General features: G+C 43.0%; 1 protein-coding gene across 1 annotated transcript in view; it reads right to left on the bottom strand.

The window, feature by feature from the left end:
• Positions 1-5,407: 5,407 nt before the first annotated feature.
• LOC123752868 (uncharacterized) overlaps positions 5,408-24,308 on the bottom strand; it is a 71,666-nt gene continuing 52,765 nt past the window's right edge. Inside the window, exon 5 of the mRNA XM_069334968.1 lies at positions 5,408-5,832. Within this exon, the coding sequence (XP_069191069.1) occupies positions 5,688-5,832 (145 nt within the window). The 3' untranslated portion in view covers positions 5,408-5,687. The remainder of the gene's footprint in view (positions 5,833-24,308) is intronic.

Raw genomic sequence — 24,308 nt, forward strand, 5'->3', positions numbered from 1 at the left:
TAGCCTCGGCTATCATCAGCTTTTGTGCGGTCATGTTGGTCGAGTGGATTAGGTGCCCTGTACACCAGTTGCAAAGTGCTCCTGGCAGTATGGGTTCGAATTACTTCTGGGGTGTGAGTTTTCAGTTCCATGCTTGCCTGGGGAACATTCAGACCTGTTTGCATATATATATATATATATATATATATATATATATATATATACATATATATATATATATATATATATATATATATATATATATATATATATTTTATTAAATATGACCGAAAAAGTAAGATTAATAATTCTAACACGAATTTTCTCAATCTTTCGTACATTATTTCGTACATTTCGAAGACATCATAAGAAGGAAAGTGAAAAGCCATGCAACCTCCGAAGAGACAACTAACACAACACCTATACCCCCTATTAGACTATTTTACAGGAACTTCTTTTCCACAGCTCATAAAACAGAGGAAAGGGTCCTGAAAGATATTGTTAATAGAAACGTTATCCCTACAGACAAAAATCAGAGGATACAACTGACGATTTACTATAAAACCAGAAAAACGGCCAGCCTACTCATGAGAAACTCTCCAGACACGAAACAGAACGCTTTAAAAGAGACTAACGTCGTCTATGCCTTCAAATGCCCACTTGGGGACTGTAAGCTCCAAAAAACCCAGTATATAGGCAAGACAACAACATCTCTTTCTAGGCGTTTAACGATGCATAAACAACAGGGCTCCATTAAGGAACATATAATCTCTTCCCATAACCAAACCATCGCCAGAGAAATCCTAGTAAACAACACAGAAATCATCGATAGATACAGCGATAGCAGGCGGCTTGACGTTTGCGAGGCACTACACATCAAGAAGTCAACACCAGCAATCAACAGCCAATTATTGCACAACTATATTCTACCCACCTCAAGACTCCGCTCCAATATAGAAGCATCAAGAAATATGGACCAATAGGCTTTCTACAAACACTTCTATTCAATATCCATTGTTTCGTGTTCTGTCTTGTGTTGATACTTTTAATACCCTATTAATATCCTCTAATGCCACATCATCCTTCCCACCTCACTCAAATGTAATGCCACATCACCCTTCCCACCTCACTCAAATGTAGATATAAAATCAGGGAAACGCAAGTTCTAATCAGTTGTGTATTTGTGAAGTCTTTGAAAATGTAATAAGTTTTACGAAACGCGCCCGTGTCGCGTCAGACTAGAAATAAAAATGAATTTTGGAGAAGTGATTTTTGATTTACCTCCAACAGTGAAGCATAATGTACGAAAGATTGAGAAAATTCGTGTTAGAATTATTAATCTTACTTTTTCGGTCATATTTAATAAAATATGTCTACAGGAAAGACTGCTACCAAAATATATATATATATATATATATATATATATATATATCGTACCGAGTATCCAGACCGCACTTCTCGGCCTACTATGCAAGGAAAGGAATGGAGGTTTCCACACTGCAATCAACACTAAGGAAACAAACATAGGAATGTGCCACAATGCCAACAGTGACTGCCCAGACAGGTACAAGAGGAGTGTTGTTAACGTTTATGTCGACCGTGCTCTCAGCCACAGCTCTGGATGGAAGCAAGTCGATGCAGAACTCTGTAGGTTAAGGCAGTTCCTAGTCAACAACGGCTTCTCCAATGGTTTCGTTGAAGACATCATAAGAAGGAAGGTGAAACGCCATGCAACCTCTGAAGAGACAACTAACACAACACCTGTACCCCCTATTAGACTATTTTACAGGAACTTCTTTTCCACAGCTCATAAAACGGAAGAAAGGGCCCTGAAAGATATTGTTAATGGAAACGTTATCCCTACAGACAAAAATCAGAAGATACAATTGACGATTTACTATAAAACCAAGAAAACGGCCAACCTACTCATGAGAAACTCTCCAGACACAAAGCAGAACGCTTTGAAAGAGACCAATGTCGTCTATGCCTTCAAATGCCCACTTGAGGACTGTAAGCCTCAAAGAACTCAGTATGTAGGCAAGACAACAACATCTCTTTCCAGGCGATTAACGATGCATAAGCAACAGGGCTCCATTAAGGAACATATAATCTCTTCCCACAACCAGACCATCACCAGAGAAGTCTTAACAGAAAACACGGAAATCATCGATAGATACAGCGATAGCAGGCGGCTTGATATCTGCGAGGCACTACACATTAAGAAGCCGACACCAGCAATCAACAGCCAATTAATGCCCAACAATATTCTACCCACTTCAAGACTCCGCACCAATATAGAAGTATCAAGAAATATGGGCCAATAGGCCCTTTGCAGTTACTTCCATTCTTCCCTTTAACTTACAAAATATTATACCCATTGTTTTGTGTTCTGTCTTGTGTTGAAAGTTTGTTTTCACCTTATCCAAAACTGTTGTAACATATCACCTCACCCAAATGCAGGTATAAAATCAAAGCTGTTTAAACTCTGTTTAGCATTTGCAAGTTATATTTGTGTGTGTGTAAACTAAAGTCTTTGAAAATGTAATAAGTTATTAAGCAACGCATTCAAGTGTCGTGTCAGACTAGAAATAAAAATTAATTTTGGAGAATTGATTTTTCAATTACCATCAACAGTGAAAAGAAAGATAAGAAATATTGAGAAAATTCGTGTTAGAACTATTAATCTTTCTTTTTCTGTTATATTTAATAATATATGTCTACAGGAAAGACTGCTACCAAAAAATATATATATATATATATATATATATATATATATATATATATATATATATATATATATATATATATATATAGCTGGGTATATATATATAACAAATATATATATATATATATATATATATATATATATATATATATATATATATATATATATATATATATATATTTGTTATATATATATACCCAGCTATATATATATATATATATATATATATATATATATATATATATATATATATATATATATATATATATATATATATATATATATATATATATATATATATATATATTAGGAGTACCACCTCTGGTGCAATTGCTGGGACCCACATCCTCGAAGAAGAAAACAAAGAGCATTCAGAGAAGATCTTGTGGATTCTCACTGAATACTTTATTCTTTTCTTCTCCTACCACCCCTATTATTTTTTTGTATGTTTTGTTTTATTTTATTGCAATGCTACAGTTTACAGAGAACACACACACACACACAAATATATAACAATTAAACAATCAGCGTTCGAAGACCTCGTCCAGCTCCTTGGAGGATGGGTGCGTACCCAGGATACAGCACGCATTTCCCCTCTGAACTGCGACACTGAGGCGCTGGAACAGGAAACTGGCTGCTCGTGGGTCTCTAGTTTTCCCAATGAGTTCCTCACCAACCTCCTTTAAAAACTTGAGTGCACATTTACCTCAGGCGCCCAGAGTCTCAGAGCCTATCGGCACGAACCTGTAACAACGTTCTAGGTCTCTGTACTTGTGGATTTTCTGGGTCTCCCTGAACGTGGCTGCCCCACCTCCCTCCGCTGAGCTGTAACGTAAATAGGTATCAGCCAATGTAGATGCACAGGTGTAATCCCATACGATCTGTTTACCTTCCCTCCATGGCTGCAGGGTAACTCCATCTGGGCGTTTTTGGCTGTAGTCAGGTCTGCACAACTGGGGTTCCCTTTGTGCTGGACACCCAGCTGAAGCCAAACTTCTCTTGATGATGTCATTGACTGCTTCATGTCTGGCAATCTTTCTCCTGTGTCTTACGACAGATGAGACCATGACTGCCGTATTGGTCTGCCCGTGCATGGCCGCAAACACACTGGTGTTCGGTGGAGATAGGGGCGGCAAGGCGCAGAGCAACACCAATACTTAGGGCCCGATGATCCAGGCGGGTGCCCAAGGCGGAATTAGGGACTGCCAACAGGAAGTCCCCAGCATGGGGGGCTTGCACAGCTAGGAGACGCCCTCTGTCCTTCTGAGAAGCTGCGTCCAGCAATGCTGTGGCGATGTTCTCCACTATGGGGCTATCCCATTTGGCCTGTTTACCGTCGTTTGGAAAAGTTGATCGGGTGTGTGAATTGGCAAGAGTGTCCCACTGACCAGCTCCTTCCACAAATTTGGGATCACGAATACCAATGGAGTTCCTTAGGTATTCTGGTAGTATTTCCTTCACTAATTCACTTGTAGCACTGGTCGAGGATAAGAATGCCGGCAATGCTAACTGTGTCGCCTTGCGAATACCTATACCCCCGAGTCTAACTATGAGCGTTGCTTGGTATACCTATACCCCCGAGTCTAACTGGGAGCGTTGCTTGGTCCCACTGGTCATCTTGCAGGGAGAGGTTTAACACTTTCATAGTTATTGTCTTTAGGAATGAGTCGTATTCCGTTAATTTTGGGCTGTCAAAGGAAGGAGCACACCTGAGGAAATAGGTAAGTCTGGGCAAGGCCAGGCACCTTGTAAGAAGGTACAAAGCATCGTGAGCATCCAAAGCCCCTATATATATATATATATATATATATATATATATATATATATATATATATATATATATATATATATATATATATATATATATATATATTATTAAATATGACCGAAAAAGTAAGATTAATAATTCTAACACGAATTTTCTCAATCTTTCGTACATTACGCTTCACTGTTGGAGGTAAATCAAAAATCACTTCTCCAAAATTCATTTTTATTTCTAGTCTGACGCGACACGGGCGCGTTTCGTAAAACTTATTACATTTTCAAAGACTTCACAAATACACAACTGATTAGAACTTGCGTTTCTCTGATTTTATATCTACATTTGAGTGAGGTGGGAAGGGTGATGTGGCATTAACACAAGACAGAACAATAGGGGATATTAATAGGGTATTAAAAGTATCAACACAAGACAGAACAGAAACAATGGGTATTGAATGGGTATCCTATTCAATACCCATTGTTTCTGTTCTGTCTTGTGTTGATACTTTTAATACCCTATTAATATCCCCTATTGTTCTGTCTTGTGTTAATGCCACATCACCCTTCCCACCTCACTCAAATGTAGATATAAAATCAGAGAAACGCAAGTTCTAATCAGTTGTGTATTTGTGAAGTCTTTGAAAATGTAATAAGTTTTACGAAACGCGCCCGTGTCGCGTCAGACTAGAAATAAAAATGAATTTTGGAGAAGTGATTTTTGATTTACCTCCAACAGTGAAGCGTAATGTACGAAAGATTGAGAAAATTCGTGTTAGAATTATTAATCTTACTTTTTCGGTCATATTTAATAATAAATATCTACAGGAAAGACTGCTACCAAAATATACTAATATATATATATATATATATATATATATATATATATATATATATATATATATTTATAGGAATAGGATAGTTTAGGTTCTGTGTTGGCGATTATATATATTTGTGGTACGTGGGTAAAGCATTTACATCATTGTGGTTTGAGCAAAATTCGTCTGTGAAGCACTTGTTTGAAGTGTTCGAACGTCATCAGTTGTGAGTCGTGTGTTAACCGTTTTCCATTCATAAACAAGGGGTTTATTTATGAAAGAGAAACGGGTTTTTCATTCAGGCATGATTGGTTTGTATCCTGTTAAATGATGCACATTCATGTACGAATAGCTGAAAGCACACAGATCTGAGAGCAACTTCAAGAGAAAGATCTGGTAACGTCAGCTTAATTAAAACACAACCTGTAAAATTTTTCAGGGAAGAGCTGAAGGGTAGCGGAGAGAGCGAGTCCTTGCCGGGGTGTCCAGGAGGCGACCCACCGTGGCCTAGATGCTTGGGGTGTGTATGGCAGGTGTACATACATGCTGCACCTGTATTTCGAATATAAATAAGAAATCATTCTATAACATATAATATATATTTTGTAACATATAATGTAATGTATTTAATGTTTGGGAAAACCGTAAACAAGTTTTTTTTTTTGCCTTTGTTAATGTGTAGGTAACAATTTGTAATCACGAAGTTGTGCTTGCGGTGGGGGGGGGGGGGTGATTAGCTTCAGCTCTTGGGTCCCTCCTCTCAATATACAATCCAGCACCGTTTAAGTTCTGTCATATACACACGTGTTGAGTCATGTATGAGTCTGCCTTGAATTTTTTATTTCATAGTTAATTTCATTCATTTACTACCAGTAAACTGAAGATTTTTGTTATAATATATTTATGTAACTTACTCAGATATTTAGTTCCCGTAAGAAAATAATGCCTTCCTGTCTGTCCATTGAAAGTCCTACAATAATGTGTATATTTTTTATCATGTTTCCTTTAGCTTCTCTCTTATTCTGTGTGATGTGAAGCTCAGTTGCTAGAGTTGAACATCATATCGCACAGCGACTGCTCGTCCGGTACCTGAACACTGGCTCATGCTGCTCACATTCTGGACGGGACTTGACAGTTGCTCACATTCCGGACGGGACCTGACAGTTGCTCACATTCCGGACGGGACCTGACAGTTGCTCACATTCCGGATGGGACCTGACAGTTGCTCACATTCCGGATGGGACCTGGCAGTTGCTCACATTCCGGATGGGACCTGGCAGTTGCTCACATTCCGGACGGGACCTGGCAGTTGCTCACATTCCGGACGGGACCTGACAGTTGCTCACATTCCGGATGGGACCTGGCAGTTGCTCACATTCCGGACGGGACCTGGCAGTTGCTCACATTCCGGACGGGACCTGACAGTTGCTCACATTCCGGACGGGACCTGGCAGTTGCTCACATTCCGGACGGGACCTGACAGTTGGAAACAGGCTAACATAGTTCCAATCTACAAAAGTGGCAGCAGGGAAGACCCCCTTAATTATAGACCAGTATCATTGACTAGTGTAATAGTGAAAGTATTGGAAAAACTAATTAAAACTAAATGGGTAGAACACCTAGAGAGAAATGATATAATATCAGACAGACAGTATAGTTTTCGATCTGGAAGATCCTGTGTATCGAATTTACTCAGTTTCTATGATCGAGCCATAGAGATTTTACAGGAAAGAGATGGTTGGGTTGACTGCATCTATCTTGACCTAAAAAAGGCTTTCGACAGAGTTCCACATAAGAGGTTGTTCTGGAAACAGGAAAATATTGGACGGGTGACAGGTAAGCTTCTAACACGGATGAAAAATTTCCTGACTGATAAAAAAATGACGGCAGTAATCAGAGACAATGTATCAAACTGGAAAAATGTCACAATTTTTGTGACTAATTTTTTTCTTATGAAATGATAAAGCTACCCCTTTCATTATGTATGAGGTCAATTGTTTTTTGTTGGAGTTAAAATTAACGTAGATATATGACCGAACCTAACCAACCCTACCTAACCTAAATGTCACAGGGTTCAGTTCTTTCACCAGTGATATTTATTGTCTACATAAATGATCTACCAGTTGGTATACAAAATTATATGAACATGTTTGCTGATGATGCTAAGATAATAGGAAGGATAAGAAACTTAGATGATTGTCATGCCCTTCAAGATGACCTGGACAAAATAAGTATATGGAGCACCACTTGGCAAATGGAATTTAATGTTAATAAATGCCATGTTATGGAATGTGAAATAGGAGACCATAGACCCCACGCAACCTATATATTATGTGAGAAATCTTTAAAGAATTCTGATAAAGAAAGAGATCTTGGGGTGGTTCTAGATAGAAAACTGTCACCTGAGGACCACGTAAAGAACGTTGTGCGAGGAGCCTATGCCATGCTTTCTAACTTCAGAATTGGTTTTTAAATACATCGAAGCCGATATACTAAAGAAATTGTTCACGACTTTTCTTAGGCCAAAGCTAGAATATGCAGCGGTTGTGTGGTGCCCATATCTTAAGAAGCACATCAACAAACTGGAAAAGGTGCAAAGACATGCCACTAAGTGACTTCCAGAACTGAAGGGCAAGAGCTATGAGGAGAGGTTAGAGTCATTACATATGCCAAAACTAGAATACATAAGAAAAAGAGGTGATATGATCACTACGTACAAAATAGTAACAGGAATTGATAAAATCGATAGGGAAGTTTTCCTGAGACCTGGAACTTCAAGAACAAGAGGTTATAGATTTAAACTAGCTAAACACAGATGCCGAAGAAATATAAGAAAATTCTCTTTCGCAAACAGAGTGGTAGACGGTTGGAACAAGTTAGGTGAGAAGGTGGTGGAGACCAAGACCGTTAGTAGTTTCAAAGCGTTATATGACAAAGAGTGCTGGGAAGACGGGACAACACGAGCGTAGCTCTCATCCTGTAACTACACTTAGGTAATTACATTTGGGTAATTACACACACACACACACACACACACACACACACACACACACACACACACACACACACACACACACACACACACACACACACACACACACACACACATGTGTGCTCCTTGACACATGTGGGGAGTCAAAGCTCCTTGAGTTGTATACCATGCAAGGTGATGGAGAAGATCGTGAGAAAAAACCTGGTAACACATCTGGAGAGAAGGGACTTCGTGACAAATCGCCAACATGGGTTCAGGGAGGGTAAATCTTGCCTTACAGGCTTGATAGAATTCTATGATCAAGTGACAAAGATTAAGCAAGAAAGAGAGGGCTGGGCGGACTGCATTTTCTTGGATTGTCGGAAAGCCTTTGACACAGTACCGCATAAGAGGCTGGTACATAAGCTGGAGAGACAGGCAGGTGTAGCTGGTAAGGTGCTCCAGTGGATAAGGGAGTATCTAAACAATAGGAAGCAGAGAGTTACGGTGAAGGGTGAGACCTCCGATTGGCGTAAAGTCACCAGTGGAGTCCCACAGGGCTCTGTACTCGGTCCTATCTTGTTTCTGATATATGTAAATGATCTCCCAGAGGGTATCGATTTATTTCTCTCAATGTTTGCAGAAGATGCTAAAATTATGAGAAGGATTAAAACAGAAGAGGACTGTTTGAGGCTTCAAGAAGACCTAGACAAGCTGAAGGAATGGTCGAACAAATGGTTGTTAGAGTTTAACCCAACCAAATGTAATGTAATGAAGATAGGTGTAGGGAACAGGAGGCCAGATACAAGGTATCATCTGGGAGAGGAAATTCTTCAGGAGTCAGAGAAGGAAAAAGACTTGGGGGTTGATGTGATATCACGCCAGACCTGTCTCCTGCAGCACATATCAAGCGGATAACATCAGCGGCATATGCCAGGCTGGCCAACATACGAACGGCATTCAGAAACTTGTGTAAAAAATCATTCAGAACTTTGTATACCACATATGTCAGGCCAATCCTGTAGTATGCAGCCCCCAGCATGGAGTCCATATCTAGTCAAGGATAAGACTAAACTGGAAAAGGTTCAAAGGTTTGCCACCAGACTAGTACCCGAGCTGAGAGGTATGAGCTACGAGGAGAGACTACGGGAATTAAACCTCACTTCGCTGGAAGACAGAAGAGTTAGGGGGGGACATGATCACCACATTCAAGATTTTGAAGGGAATTGATAGGGTAGATAAAGACAGTCTATTTAACACAAGGGGAACACGTACAAGGGGACACAGGTGGAAACTGAGTGCCCAAATGAGCCACAGAGATATTAGAAAGAACTTTTTTAGTGTCAGAGTGGTGGACAAATGGAATGCATTAGGAAGAGATGTGGTGGAGGCTGACTCCATACACAGTTTCAAGTGTAGATATGATAGAGCCCGATAGGCTCAGGAATCTGTACACCTGTTGATTGACGGTTGAGAGGCGGGACCAAAGAGCCAGAGCTCAACCCCCGCAAACACAACTAGGTGAGTACAACTAGGTGAGTACACACACACACACACACACACACACACACACACACACAAGCATTTACTCAGAGGGAATGAAACCCATTACAATGTGTTTATTGAAAAGTTTATGGCGAAAGAGGAGCAAATAGCCCACAAGAATAGATGGCAAGCACGATACCATTACCCTAGCCTCTCAGGTAGCCTGACCTCCCAGGCCACCTCCCAGGCCACCTCCCAGGTCACATCCTCCCCAACTCAGCCTTCCTATTCCTCCCCCCTGCCTTATCCCTCCAAAACCCCCCCTGCCCCTTCCACATTTGCACCTCCCCAACAACTCTCCTGCCCCTGCTACATCACACCTGTCAACGACCCCAGTGGGTCAAGCCATGCCCTCCCCAAACCCACCTTCCCATCCCCCCTCCCCTACTACCCCCTCCTACTCTCCTGCCACTTCTACCCCATTGCCTTCACTTCCATTTGCTTCATCCCAGCTTCCACTGCACCCCTCCTCTTCCACTCACCCTCAAAACCCCACCAACCCTCAACCCTCCTACGCACCTCCAGCCCACATTTAACCCCCTCACCTGTGACCCCCTAACACCTTCCCCCATCTCCCTCTTCCCCTCTTCTACCCCAAAACCCCCACCTACCCCCGATTCCCCCCTAACTAATACACCCTCTCTTCCACCCCCAGCACCCATGCTCCATTCTCCTCTCAGCCCTCTGCCCTCAATATCCCTCTCCCCCCCCCAACCTCTCAACCTCTATCTGACTCTCAGTCTCACCCTATTTCTCAACCCCCCTATGCCATTAAGACTCTCTCTATCTTACAGACCCATTATGCCCTTCCTACCCCCCTAGATGCCCAGACCCCATTCGCCTACCAGGCCCTCCCAGGCACCCTGCTAGCATCCCCCCAGACATCCCCACGGCCTTCACTCGCCCCCCAGACACCCCCCACAGCCTTCACTCGCCCCCCAGACACCCCCCAGTACCCCCCAGACCCCCGGTGAAAGGAGGAACTCTGGCACCAGAGTTTCGAAGAAGAGTCTCAAGGTTTGGTACACCAATGCTGATGGGGTATCCAATAAAGCAGAAGAAATAAAAGAAAGAGTAAGTGAGACAGACCCAGACATAGTGGCAATAGTGGAAACTTAAATAAATGGCATGATCTCGGATGCAATCTTTCCAGAGGGGTACCAGGTGATAAGAAAAGAAAGGACACAGAGACAGGTAGGAGGAGTTGCACTCCTAATAGCGCGGAAATGGAAGTTTGATGAGCTGGAAAATCCGGGTACCAATGAAAGCACGAGCTTCATACATGGAACTCTGACAGTGGATGGGAAGAAGATTGTAATCTTGTTACTCTACAATCCCCCACCAAACAGTAGAAGGCCCAGGCAGGAGTATGAAGACAGCAATAAGGCATGTATAGATGAACTGCAGAGGTCCCAGCAACTATAGCACATAGAATGAGAGCGAAGCTGCTAGTCATGGGGGACCTAAATCATGGAGAGATAGATTGGGAAACGAAGAATCCCCATGGCGGGGAGTTGACCTGGCGAGCGAAGCTAGTAGACGTTATTGACAGGAATTTCCTAACACAGCATGTGAAGGAAGACACTAGGGAAAGAGGAGGGGATACGCCCAACGTATTAGACCTCGTTTTCACCCAGAATGTAGAAGACATTGAGCATTTAGAACATGAAATACCACTAGGAGCCAGTGACCATTGTGTCCTAGTCTTTGACTACATGATGGAGCTTAAAATTGTGACCGAAGGAGAAGAGGTCCGAGTAAGGAGACTTGATTACAGAAGAGGGGACTACAGAAGGATAAGGGACTACTTGGGAGAAGTGCAGTGGGAGGAAGAAATTAGAGGAAAAACAGTTCAAGATATGATGAACCAAGTTATATGGAAATGCAAGGAGGCTGCAGAGAGATTTATTCCAACAGTAAAGGAAAAAAGCAGGAGGGAATATAATAACCCATGGTTTAATAGACAGTGTCAGGAAGCAAAAGCGAGAAGCAGGAGGGAGTGGAGGAAGTACAGAAGACAAAGGACAGAGGACAACAGGATTAGATGTAACAGAGCTAGGAACAATTACATTAACATAAGACGAGTGTCAGAAAAAATTATGAAAATGATATTGCAATCAAAGCGAAAAAGCAACCTAAATTACTACATAGCCATATAAGAAGGAAGATGTCGGTAAATGACCAAGTGACAAAACTGAGGAAAACAGAAGGGGCATATACAGAAAGCGACAAGGAAATCTGTGAGGCACTGAATGCAAGTTTCCATGGAGTATTCACAACCGAGCCTGAGCAGCTCCCATTGTTAGAAGAGATGACCCTAGATAGAAGACTATCAGATATAGAGGTGACAGCAGAAGAGGTAATGAAACAGTTGACAACACTGGATGCAACTAAAGCGGTTGGACAAAGTATCACCGTGGATACTTAAAGAGGCAGCGTAGGCTCTCAGCGTGCCTCTGGCAATGATCTTTAATAAGTCACTTAGGTTGGGAGAATTGCCCAGTTGCTGGAAGGAGGCAAATGACGCACCGATTTTCAAGAAAGGTGATAGGGAGGAGGCACTTAACTACAGACCCGTATCACTGACAAGCATCCCCTGCAAAATAATTGAAAGAATAATTAGGCTAAGACTTGTTGAGCACCTGGAGAGCATTGGGTTTGTAAACAAGCACCAACATGGGTTCTGGACAGGGAAATCATGCCTAACAAACCTTTTAGAATTCTATGACAAAGTAACAAGGATAAGGCAGGACAGAGAAGGCTGGGCAGACTGCATATTTCTTGACTGCCAAAAGGCCTTTGATACAGTACCGCACATGAGACTGCTTTACAAACTTGAGAGGCAGGCAGGAGTAAGCGGAAAGGCCCTAGCATGGGTAAGGAACTACCTAACAGAAAGGAGCCAGAGGGTAATGGTAAGGGGCGAGAAGTCGGACTGGCGAACAGTAACGAGTGGAGTACCTCAAGGATCGGTGCTGGGCCCAATCCTCTTTCTAATTTACGTAAATGATATGTTTACAGGAGTGGAATCATACATGTCAATGTTTGTGGATGACGCAAAATTAATGAGAAGAGTTGTGACAGATGAGGATTGTAGGATCCTCCAAGAGGACTTAAGCAGGTTGCAGAGATGGTCAGGGAAATGGCTACTGGAGTTCAACACCAGTAAATGTAAAGTTATGGAAATGGGATCAGGTGATAGACGACCAAAAGGACAGTATACAATGAAGGAGAACTGCCTACCTGTAACGATTCGAGAAAGAGACCTGGGAGTGGATGTGACACCTAATCTAACTCCTGAGGGACATATAAATAGGATAACGACAGCAGCGTACTCTACACTGGCGAAAATTAGAACTTCATTCAGAAACCTAAGTGAGGAGGCTTTTAGGGCGCTTTACACTGCCTACGTGAGACCAGTCTTAGAGTATGCCGCGCCATCATGGAGCCCTCACCTGAAGAAACACATAAGGAAACTAGAGAAGGTTCAGAGGTTTGCGACGAGGCTTGTCGCAGAGATACGAGGAATGTGATATGAAGAACATCTGAGGGAACTGTGCCTGACGACACTAGAGAAAAGAAGGGAGAGAGGAGATATGATAGGAACATATAAAATATTCAGGGGAATTGACAAAGTGGAAATAGATGAAATGTTCACACGTAATAAAAACAGAACGAGGGGACATGGGAGGAAATTGGAAACTCAGATGAGTCACAGAGATGTTAGGAAGTTTTCTTTTAGCGTGAGAGTAGTGGAAAAATGGAATGCACTTGGGGAACAGGCTGTGGAAGCAAACTCTATCATAATTTTAAAATTAGGTATGATAGGGAAATGGGACAGAAGTCATTGCTGTAAACAACCGATGGCTAGAAAGGCGGGATCCAAAAGCCAAGCTCGATCCTGCAAGCACAAATCGGTGAGTACACACACACACACACACACACACACACACACACACACACACACACACACACACACACACACACACACACACACACACACACACACACACACACAAACACACACACACACACACACACACACACACACACACACACACACACACACACACACACACACACACACGCAGAGGAATCGACCGGGTAAACAAGGATAAACTATTCAACACTGGTGGGACGCGAACAAACGGACACAGGTGGAAACTGAGTACCCACATGAGCCACAGAGACGTTAGAAGGAACTTTTTCAGTGTCAGAGTAGTTAACGGATGGAATGCATTAGGCAGTGATGTGGTGGAGGCTGACTCCATACACAGTTTTAAATGTAGATATGATAGAGCCCAGTAGGCTCAGGAATCTGTACACCAGTTGATTGACAGTTGAGAGGCGGGACCAAAGAGCCAAAGCTCAACCCCCGCAAGCACAAATAGGTGAGTACACACACACACACACACACACACACAGAGACACACACACACACACACACACACACACACACACGCAATCACAAACAGGATTTGACACCCTGGCGAGAAAAGACTATTCCTCTCTCCTCCTCCTAGCTGAGACTTCCCTCTCCCTCTACCTCCTCTCCCCCTCTCCTCTCACTAGTTTCCCCTCTCTCTCTCTCCCTCTCCCTCTCACTAGCTCCCACTCAATCACTCTCTCCCTCCCTTTCTCTCACTCACAATGTATCTCTCTCTCTCTCTCTCTCTCTCTCTCTCTCTCTCTCTCTCTCTCTCTCTCTCTCTCTCTCTCTCTCTCTCTCTCTCTCTCTCTCTCTCTCTCTCTCTCTCATCTATCTCTCATCTTTCTCTCATCTATCTCTCATCTTTCTCTCATCTCTCTCTCATCTTTCTCTCATCTCTCTCTCATCTTTCTCTCATCTCTCTCTCAACTCTCTCTCAACTCTCTCATCTCTCTCAACTATCTCTCTCCCCCTCTTTATCCCCTACTATCTCTCTCACAGGCAGAAAACATGTCTAGGAGACTAACTCGGGGAAGCAACCACAGGTAGGCAGACATGGGAGGGACAAACTCAGAGGATAGGGTGGAACAGGAAGCCTGGATTAGGGGAAGTATTCCAGCAAATGTGGGATAAATTCAGTGAAGGACTGAGGGTAATGAGGGAGACAGTAACCAACCTGCAGGACGAACTAAGGACAGCAAAGGAGGAGATAAGAAGCCTGAAGGAAACTCCCCCACCCCCCCCAATACCAGACACAAACCGTACCTCAGGGAGATGGGAATGCTACTGTTGCGGGGACTTCTACATCACAACCCTCTTTTGTAGAACTGATTAAAAAGAGCCCTGAAGCTAGGTCTGCAGTTAGAAAAGTTGCCATGGAAGTAGCTTCTTCTCAGGAAGCAGCTAAATGTACTAGCCAGCTGATAGAGTGGAAAAAGAGCAGTAGTAATAGGCATTAAGGAGCAAACAGAGACCAGTTCAGTTGACAGGAGAGACAAGGACAAAAATGAAGTTAATGAGATCCTTAAAGGGGTAAAGATGGAGAGGGCTGAGGAAAATATTGAAAAGGTTTTCCGGATCGGACAGTACAACAAGGACAGAGACCGACAGATAAAGGTGGCATTCAAAAGTGAGAGAACAAAAGAGGACTTGTTAGCAAAGAAGAGCAGACTAACAAATGTACAGAAGTTCAAAAAAATATTCCTACAGAGGGCTATGACAAGGGACGAGAGAAGGAGGGCAGCGGAGGGAGTGCAGGGAGAGAGAAAGGAATCAGGGAGTCACAACCCCAAGCACTACAATCCCTGAGGGGAGCGAAGAACCCTTCACAAGCAGCTCAACAGACACTGTGAGAGTAACACCACCCCATCCTCCACCCAATAGATGCCCTACCGGCCCTAACCCCTAGTGCCCATGGGGCCCACCTTGGGTACCCTCCCCCCACTCCTCTGGATCTCCCTTTCTCTCCCAACCCCCCAAGCACTTCCTAATCCCCCATGCTCTCCCTTCTCCTCCATCCCCCAAGCCCTCCATTCTCTTCCTCCCCCTCCAAACTCTTCAGTATCTCCCCACCCGCCTGAGCCCTCCCTTCTCCCCCACTCTCCTAAGCCCTCCCTTCTTCCTCAACCCTCTCCGTAATCCCTTTGCCCCAACCTCCTAGCCCCCAAGCCCTCCTTCCTGTTTTGCCCCCCCAAGCTCTCCATTCCATCCCTCCCTCCTCCCATACCCTCCCAAGCCTCCTCTGCTCCTGCACTCCCCAAAGCCTCCCCCTCTCATCCACTCCCCAAAGCCTCACCCTCTCACGCACACTCCCCAAGCCTCCCAACCCCCAAGCCCTCTTTTCTCCCCAATCGCCATCAAGCCTTCCCCCCCCTACACCACCCTCCACGTACCAGATCCTCTCAGCCCTTGCACAACCCAGATCCCCCAGGTCTCCCTTCATAGGCCCTCCCATCCCAGTCCTTCACTATTTACCTGCTTCCCTGCTTCAGGGGAAGCAATAGGATCTCAGAAGGAACAGAAGAGAGTCAATTTCAGTGTGATGTACTCGAACATAGATGGGTTCACAGGCAAGGCAAGTGAACTAAGGGGAAGAGCACAAGAAGTGAACCCAGATGTAATCGGACTCACAGAAACAAAACTCTCAGGAATCAAAACGAATGTGGTGTTTCCCCAGGACTACACTCTAATAAGGAAAGAGAGGGAAGAAAGGGAAGGAGGTGGAGTGGCCCTACAAAGGAGAAAGGAATGGAGTTTCAAGGAGATGGTCATCCCAGGCTGCGAGGGATTCAGACACTACATAACAGGCACAATGACAATGGGAAGACCAAAAGTAGTAGTAGCAGTGAAATACAACCCTCCACGAAATGACAGAAGACCCAGGCAAGAGTATGACAACAACAACACAGCAGTTAACACTATAATTGAGAAGGCAGCCTCTGCTGCCTGTAGAAATAGATCCCATCTGCTCATCATAGGGGAACTTCATTCACGGAAGGATAGACTGGGAGAACAAGGATCCACATTGAGAAGATACATGGAGATCCAAACAAATGGAGGTGGAGACAAGAAACTTTCTAAGCCAACATGTCAGGGAACCCACTAGGATGAGAGGAAACGATGAACCAGCGAGATTCGACCTAGTCTTCGCTCTGAACGACTCTGACATAAGGGAAATCGGGTTTGAGACCCCAATAGGAATGAACTACCACAGTACACTGGCATTTCAGTATCTGGTTGAAGAAGGGTTATTGAACTCGAGGAGGGGGTACTGAAAACAAAAGGCTGGAATTCCATAAGGGAAACTGTGAGGAGATAAGACGATTCCTAACAGATATAACATGGGAAACAGCTCAGGGGAAAGACAGCCAAGAAATGATGGACTACGTCACGCAGAAGTGCAAGGAGGAAGCAAACAAGTTTGTCCCATTACAAAAGGAAGATAACGAAATGAAGATGAGAAACCCATGGTTTAATCAGAGATGTAGGATAGCTAAGCAGCAAAGTAAAAGGGCGTAGAGGAACTATAGGAATATCGGGACACTTGAGAGCAGAGAAAGATACCAGAGTGCCAGGAATAAATATGTCAGGATGAGAAGAAAGCCGGAAAGGCAATACGAAAAATGGCATCGTGAACAAGGCAAAGACACAACCTAAAGAGCTGCACAGCCACATCAGGAGAAAAACAACAGTAAAATGAATAGGTAATGAAATTAAGGATAGGGGCAGAAAGATTCACTACAAACAACAAGGAAGTGTGAGGAACTGAATAAGAAATTTCAGGAGGTCTTTGTTACATATTCATATTTAAGGAATACTCACATTGATTATGTTTTGTTCTTGCATGAAGGCATGTTTATATATATATATATATATTTATAATGTGTCGTATAGTTTGGCAACGAGCGAGCTTGCTCTAGTCACACGTCCAGGACCTGTGAGTTTCGTGATTATAAATTTTGATCGTGTTCAGTTGTGTAGTTGCCAGCAGTTTCCTCTTTATTATTCTCAATAAATATATTTATTTTATATAAACTACATTACCTCTGTTGATGCATGTCAACCTGATCATTCATATTTAAATTATTCTAATGTTTGCCTTAGCACAGTTATATTGCTCATTTAAATAAGTTAATTTTATATAAATTTACCATTCGTTATGTTGTGAGGGAGCGCGAGCGGCGGCTTCCGAAGCCAGTTGAGTTAGTAGCTGAGAGCAGGGATGCCAGATTGGGCTACAAGTAGCGAATTGGGCTACTTTTCAGAGCCCCGCGCTCCCAAATTTTTAATTTCGCTACTTGCGACTTTTTGAGCTACTTTAAAAACAAGTTGGGCTATTAATGTTAAACTCAATGATGATTTTATGCTTTTTATAATGTCATGTGTACAAATTACAGCCGCGTCCAACAGCTTGCTTGAATAGACCACCTACCGCAGGAGGCCAGGTCAGAGACCGACCCCCTGGGGACGTTGATCCTAGGAACTTCCCAAAGAAAAAGTAACCGCAAGACAAGATAATCCTCCCCAGGGGCTATAGATTCCCCAACCTTAATTGCTATTAATACTTCATCCCGGGTACTGTCTATGTTAAGTGACCTCCCACTGTTGCCTACTGAAAATATTAGGTTTCTCTTTAGGTGTTTCCAAGAGTCAAATGACTGTCGTTAGAGCGGATTAGCATACAGTGAACTTGGCAGCTTCATCTGTGCTTTCATTGTTAGTGTGGCTCTGACCTCCAGAAGGATAGTTCGACACAAGTTACGCATATAGAAAAGAAGTTACCGCTTTAACTTTTAGAATTTGCTTAAGTGTTAAGATAAAGAAGTGTAAAATGGGGAAGTGGTCTAAATACCAGAAAGCGCCGTAGATGTCCTGGCTTAAGGATCCCGTGTTTGAAAAGTGGTTGGCTAAAGTGAAAGAAGATGGAAATAAGGCATATTGTAAAGTTTGTAGAACTGAGATAAGAGCTCATAGAAGTGGTTTAAAGAAAAACAGTGAAACATTAAAACAGACAAAATATATCGGAGGTAAGTCATCAGCAGATGAGCATCAAGTCTGTTTTATCAAAGAAGGAAGATAAACTTACTAAATTTGAATGTCGTCTGTATGTATGTACTCTCGCTATCTAGAAATAAATAAATAAATAAATGTTTATTTAGGTAAGGTACATACATACAAGAGATTTTACAAAGATTGATGGATTTATAGATAGAGCTAGTACATACAATGCCTAAAGCCACTATTACGCAAAGCGTTTCGGGCAGGAAAAATATTAATGACTAAAGCTTAATACTAATTGAGTATAAAGAATAAAATGTGTTGAGAACAAATAAAAATAAAGATAAAAAAGGAGGAAACATGGATGAAAAAGCAGCGCAAATACAATTAGGTCGACAAATAGCGTTGTTTAAAAAAAACAGACATGGGTTGACAATAGAAGGGTAAGGTAGGTTACAGGGAATTTATTAGGTAGTGCTTCGTTTTTATTTTAAACTGGTTGAGAGAGGTACAGTCTTTAACATGATTGGGAAGGTCATTCCACATTCTGGGTCCCTTGATCTGCAGAGCATTTCTAGTTTGATTAAGTCGTGCTCTTGGAATATCAAAACTGTATTTATTTCTGGTGTGGTGCTCATGGTTTTTGTTACAACCTTCAATGAAGCTTTTGAGGTCAGGATTGGCATTACAGTTCAGCGTTTTATATCTAACATTAAATATTTTTATTTAAATTTTTTAAATATTTATTTAATCTACCATTATGTTATAAATCTAACATTATTATGTTAGTATAATCTAACATTATAATGTTAGTATAATCTAACATTACGTTTATTTAAATCTAACATTGTTTGTAACTCATCTTGTATGTATGTACTTTTACCTGAATAAACATTTGATTTGATTTGATTTGACTAAACAAAAAATTGAGCTACTCTACTTGCAAATTCGCTACTTTTTGACCGTCAGCTCGCTACTTTTAGCAATTTGGACCTGGCAACCCTGGCTGAGAGCGGGCCATCGAGTCAACTGGTCTGATAAGTTTTGTCTGTTTGCTTTTATATTCTGTTTTTTGTCTTAGTAGTTACAATTATCTGGCGAGCATACTTTATTATATTATAATACTTTAATAGGCCATCTGATTACTGTTATACCGGAAGGATAATATTATTTTGATAGATATACATTTTTATATTATACAAATGTTTAATATACATGTGTGTTTATTTGTAACCTGGTGAAATTATTTAGTTATTCTTGTATGTGACGTACTGATGAGGCACCCTGCTTGAACCCCTTTTTGATACAGGTTTTTACCGTCTCATATATCCCTAGACGACAATATATTTTATTGACACAGTAGTTCAACGAGCAGTGTGAACAAGACGTAACAGTCTTCACCTTAGAGCAAGAAGAAATTCCAGAGATAAGAGAGGGAATAGTTAACCAGGAACCGCTAGAAGAGTTTGAGATTACCAGTGGGGAAGTAAGGAAGTTGTTACTAGAGTTGGATGTGACAAAGGCTATAGGCCCAGATGGAATCTTCCCTTGGATATTAAAGGAAGAAGCAGGAGCACTGTGCTTACCACTCTCCATAGTGTATAACAAATCACTGGCAACAGGGGAACTGCCAGAAATTTGGAGAGCAGCTAATGTAGTCCCAATATACAAGAAAGGGGATAGACAGGAGGCACTGAACTACAGGCCAGTGTCCCTAACCTGCATACCATGCAAGCTGACAGAGAAGATTGTGCGAAGAAACCTAGTGGAACATCTGGAGAGAAGGAACTTTGTAACACAGCATCAACATGAGTAAAGGATGGCAAGTCCTACCTCTCTGGGTTAATTGAATTATACGACCAGGCAAGAAAGAGAGGGATGGGCGGACTGCATATTTTTGGATTGCCAGAAAGCCTTTGATACAGTACCACACAAGAGGCTAATGAAAAAGAGGGAGATGCAGGCTGGGGTAAAAGGGAATCTACTCCATTGGATAAGGGAGTACCGAAGTAACAGAAGACAGCGAGTCACTATGAGGGGTGAGGTCTCAGATTGGCAGGACGTCACAAGTGGAGACCCGCAGGGGTCAGTCCTTGGACCTATGCAGTTTCTGAAATATGTAAATGATCTCACAGAGGGTATAGACTCGTTTCTCTCAATGTTTTCTGATGACGCAAAAATTATGAGGAAGATTGAAACAGAGGAGGATAGTAGGAGGCTACAAGATGACCTGAACAGATTGAATGAATGGTCCAACAAATGGCGGCTCAAGTTCAACCCAAGTAAATGCAAAGTAATGAAACTAGACGGTGGAAACGGAAGGCCAGACACAGGATACAAAATAGGAGATGAAGAACTTCATGAAACGGACAGAGAGAAAGATCTAGGAGTTGATATCACACCAAACCTGTCTCCTGAATCCCACATAAAAAGAATAACGTCTGCGGCATATGCGAGGCTGGCTAACATCAGAACAGCCTTCAGGAACCTGTGTAAGGAATCATTCAGAATCTTGTATACCACATATGTAATACCAATCCTGGAGTATTCGGACCCAGTATGCAACCCGTACCTTGTGAAGCACAAGACGAAGCTGGAAAAAGTTCAGAGGTATGCCACTAGACTAGTCCCTGAACAAAGAGGCATGAGTTACGAGGAAAGGCTGCGAGAGATGCACCTTACGACACTGGAAGACAGAAGAGTAAGGGGAGACATGATCACTACCTACAAAATCCTCACGGGTATTGACTGGGTAGAAAAGGATAAACTATTCAAAACTGGTGGTACACGAACAAGGGGACACAGGTGGAAACTGAGTACCCAAATGAACCACAGGGACGTTATAAAGAACTTTTTCAATGTTAACAGGTGGAATGCATTAGGCAGTGATGTGGTGGAGGCTGACTCTATACACAGATTTAAATGTAGATATGATAGAGCCCAGTAGGCTCAGGAATCTGTACACCAGTTGATTGACGGTTGAGAGGCGGGATAAAAGAGCCAAAGCCAAGCTCAACCCCGCAAGCACAAATAGGTGAGTACACACATACGCACACACACACACACACACACACACACACACACACACACACACACACACACACACACACACGCACACGCACACGCACACGCACACACAACACACACACACACACACACACACACACACACACACACACACACACACACACACACACACACACACATCTAGGAGAAAGATCTAGGAGTTGATATCACACCAAACCTGTCTCCTGAAGCCCACATAAAGAGAATAACGTCTGCGGCATATGCGAGGCTGGCTAACATCAGAACGGCGTTCAGGAACCTGTGTAAGGAATCATTCAGAATCTTGTACACCACATATGTAAGACCAATCCTGAGTATGCGGCCCCAGCATGGAGCCCGTACCTTGTCAAGCACAAGACGAAGCTGGAAAAAGTCCAAAGGTATGCTACTAGACTAGTCCCAGAACTAAGAGGCATGAGTTATGAGGAAAGGCTGCGGGAAATGCACCTCACGACACTGGAAGACAGAAGAGTAAGGGGGGATATGATCACAACCTACAAAATCCTCAGGGGAATCGACCGGGTAAACAAGGATGAACTATTCAACACTGGTGGGACGCGAACAAGGGGACACAGGTGGAAGCTGAGTACCCAAATGAGCCACAGAGACGTTAGAAAGAACTTTTTCAGTGTCAGAGTAGTTAGTAAATGGAATGCATTAGGAAGTGATGTGGTGGAGGCTGACTCCATACACAGTTTCAAATGTAGATATGATAGAGCCCAATAGGCTCAGGAATCTGTACACCAGTTGATTGACGGTTGAGAGGCGGGACCAAAGAGCCAGAGCTCAACCCCCGCAAGCACAATTAGGTGAGTACACAGGACGTAGGACGGCGGTCAGGGAACGACAAGGGTAGGACGGCGGTCCGCGAATTACTTCAATATTCTCGGGATATTTACGTACCAGTGAGCCCAAAACATAGTTTTTAGTCGTATGAAGGGTACAGCAACGCAGTGATAACGCAACATAGTGAATTCTTATAACGTTGGATAAGAAAAAAAATTGAAAAAGAACGAGATTGTGGCAAGACGGAGGCAACAGAGGCCTGAGAAGGGAAGAACTTGGACCACCACGTGGGAGGACCTCTGGCGGGGACGTCAACAATTAAGGCGGACATCGCTTCATAAATCACCTAATTGTGCTGTGGGATGCTTACTCGGAGGTGAGTGCCACTCAAAGTCAGTCATACAAGGTGTAGTGTTTTTTATATAGTAATTAGCTTTGAACATAAGTTAATTAAAATATGAAAAAGAAGCTCAAGAGCCTCTGCTTGGTACTAGTTTCTCACACCTGTGTGTTACATTACACTGCCACTGACTAGACCTACCCCCACCCCCCTCCTCACCATAACACGCCAGTGTAAACACACATGCATGCACAAACCAGCCTACCGCCAACCTCACCTCTCACTCCAGGGACTGACCCTCCATACCTCACCCACCTGATTGCCCTCCTTCCTCTCTGCCTACTTCCCTCTCTCCCTCACTCTCCCTCCCTTTCACTCCCCTTCATTCCTCCTCTCCCTTTCACTCCCTCTCTCTCCATCCCTCCACCAGTTAACCCCCCCACCATGCCACCCCCACAATTAACACACACACACACACACACACACACACACACACACACACACACACACACACACACACACACACACACATACACACATACACACACACACACACACACACACATACACACACACACACACACACACACACACACACACACACACACGCACGCACACAAAGACACGCACGCACACAAAGACACACACGGACACACCCACATAAAGACACACACGGACACACACACACGCACACACACGCACACACAGACACACACACAGACACACACACAGACACACACACACACACAGACACACACAGTGGGAGGGGTAATCAGGCAACTTCGAAGTGAAAAAGACTATAAGTGAATGTACAAGTGAATGAAAAAACCTTGGGTTTTGACCAGAGCCATAAGGTAGTGAAGAAAAACAGTTTAATTAGCGTAATTCAAAATAGTTGAGGAAATACTGTGCAGTGTGGAAGCAGACCTCACCGACCTCTGACCGCGTGACCTCACCTACAGCAGCAACCCTTCTACCACCACGTGGGACGACGATTGGAGATTCACTCACCTATTGTGTTAGCAGATTGTGCAAGGTATTGAGGAGCGCCTTTTTGGCTAGAGTGTTACTGCAATGACTAGAAGGGGTTCAAGGTCAATCACCAGCAGGGATGAGGAGGAGGACAGATTTATAGACAAATTAATAGGGAAATTTGTAGAGAGAAGGAGTGATTGGTTGGAGGATCTAATCCAGGGGATTAAAAGTGAGGTATTTCAGCAAATACAGGATGCGGTAGAGAGGCAGAAACAAGAACTTATGCTCTATGTTCAGGAAGAGATTAGGAAGGGAAGAGAGGACTGGGAGAGGGAATGTGTTCGTATCACAAACGAATTAGGAAGGATTAGCAGCATGGCTAAGGATAGAGGATTAGTGGGGGATGGGTTAGTGACTGC

Source organism: Procambarus clarkii, chromosome 32 (genome assembly GCF_040958095.1).
Source record: "Procambarus clarkii isolate CNS0578487 chromosome 32, FALCON_Pclarkii_2.0, whole genome shotgun sequence".
Taxonomy (NCBI): Eukaryota; Metazoa; Arthropoda; class Malacostraca; order Decapoda; family Cambaridae; genus Procambarus; species Procambarus clarkii.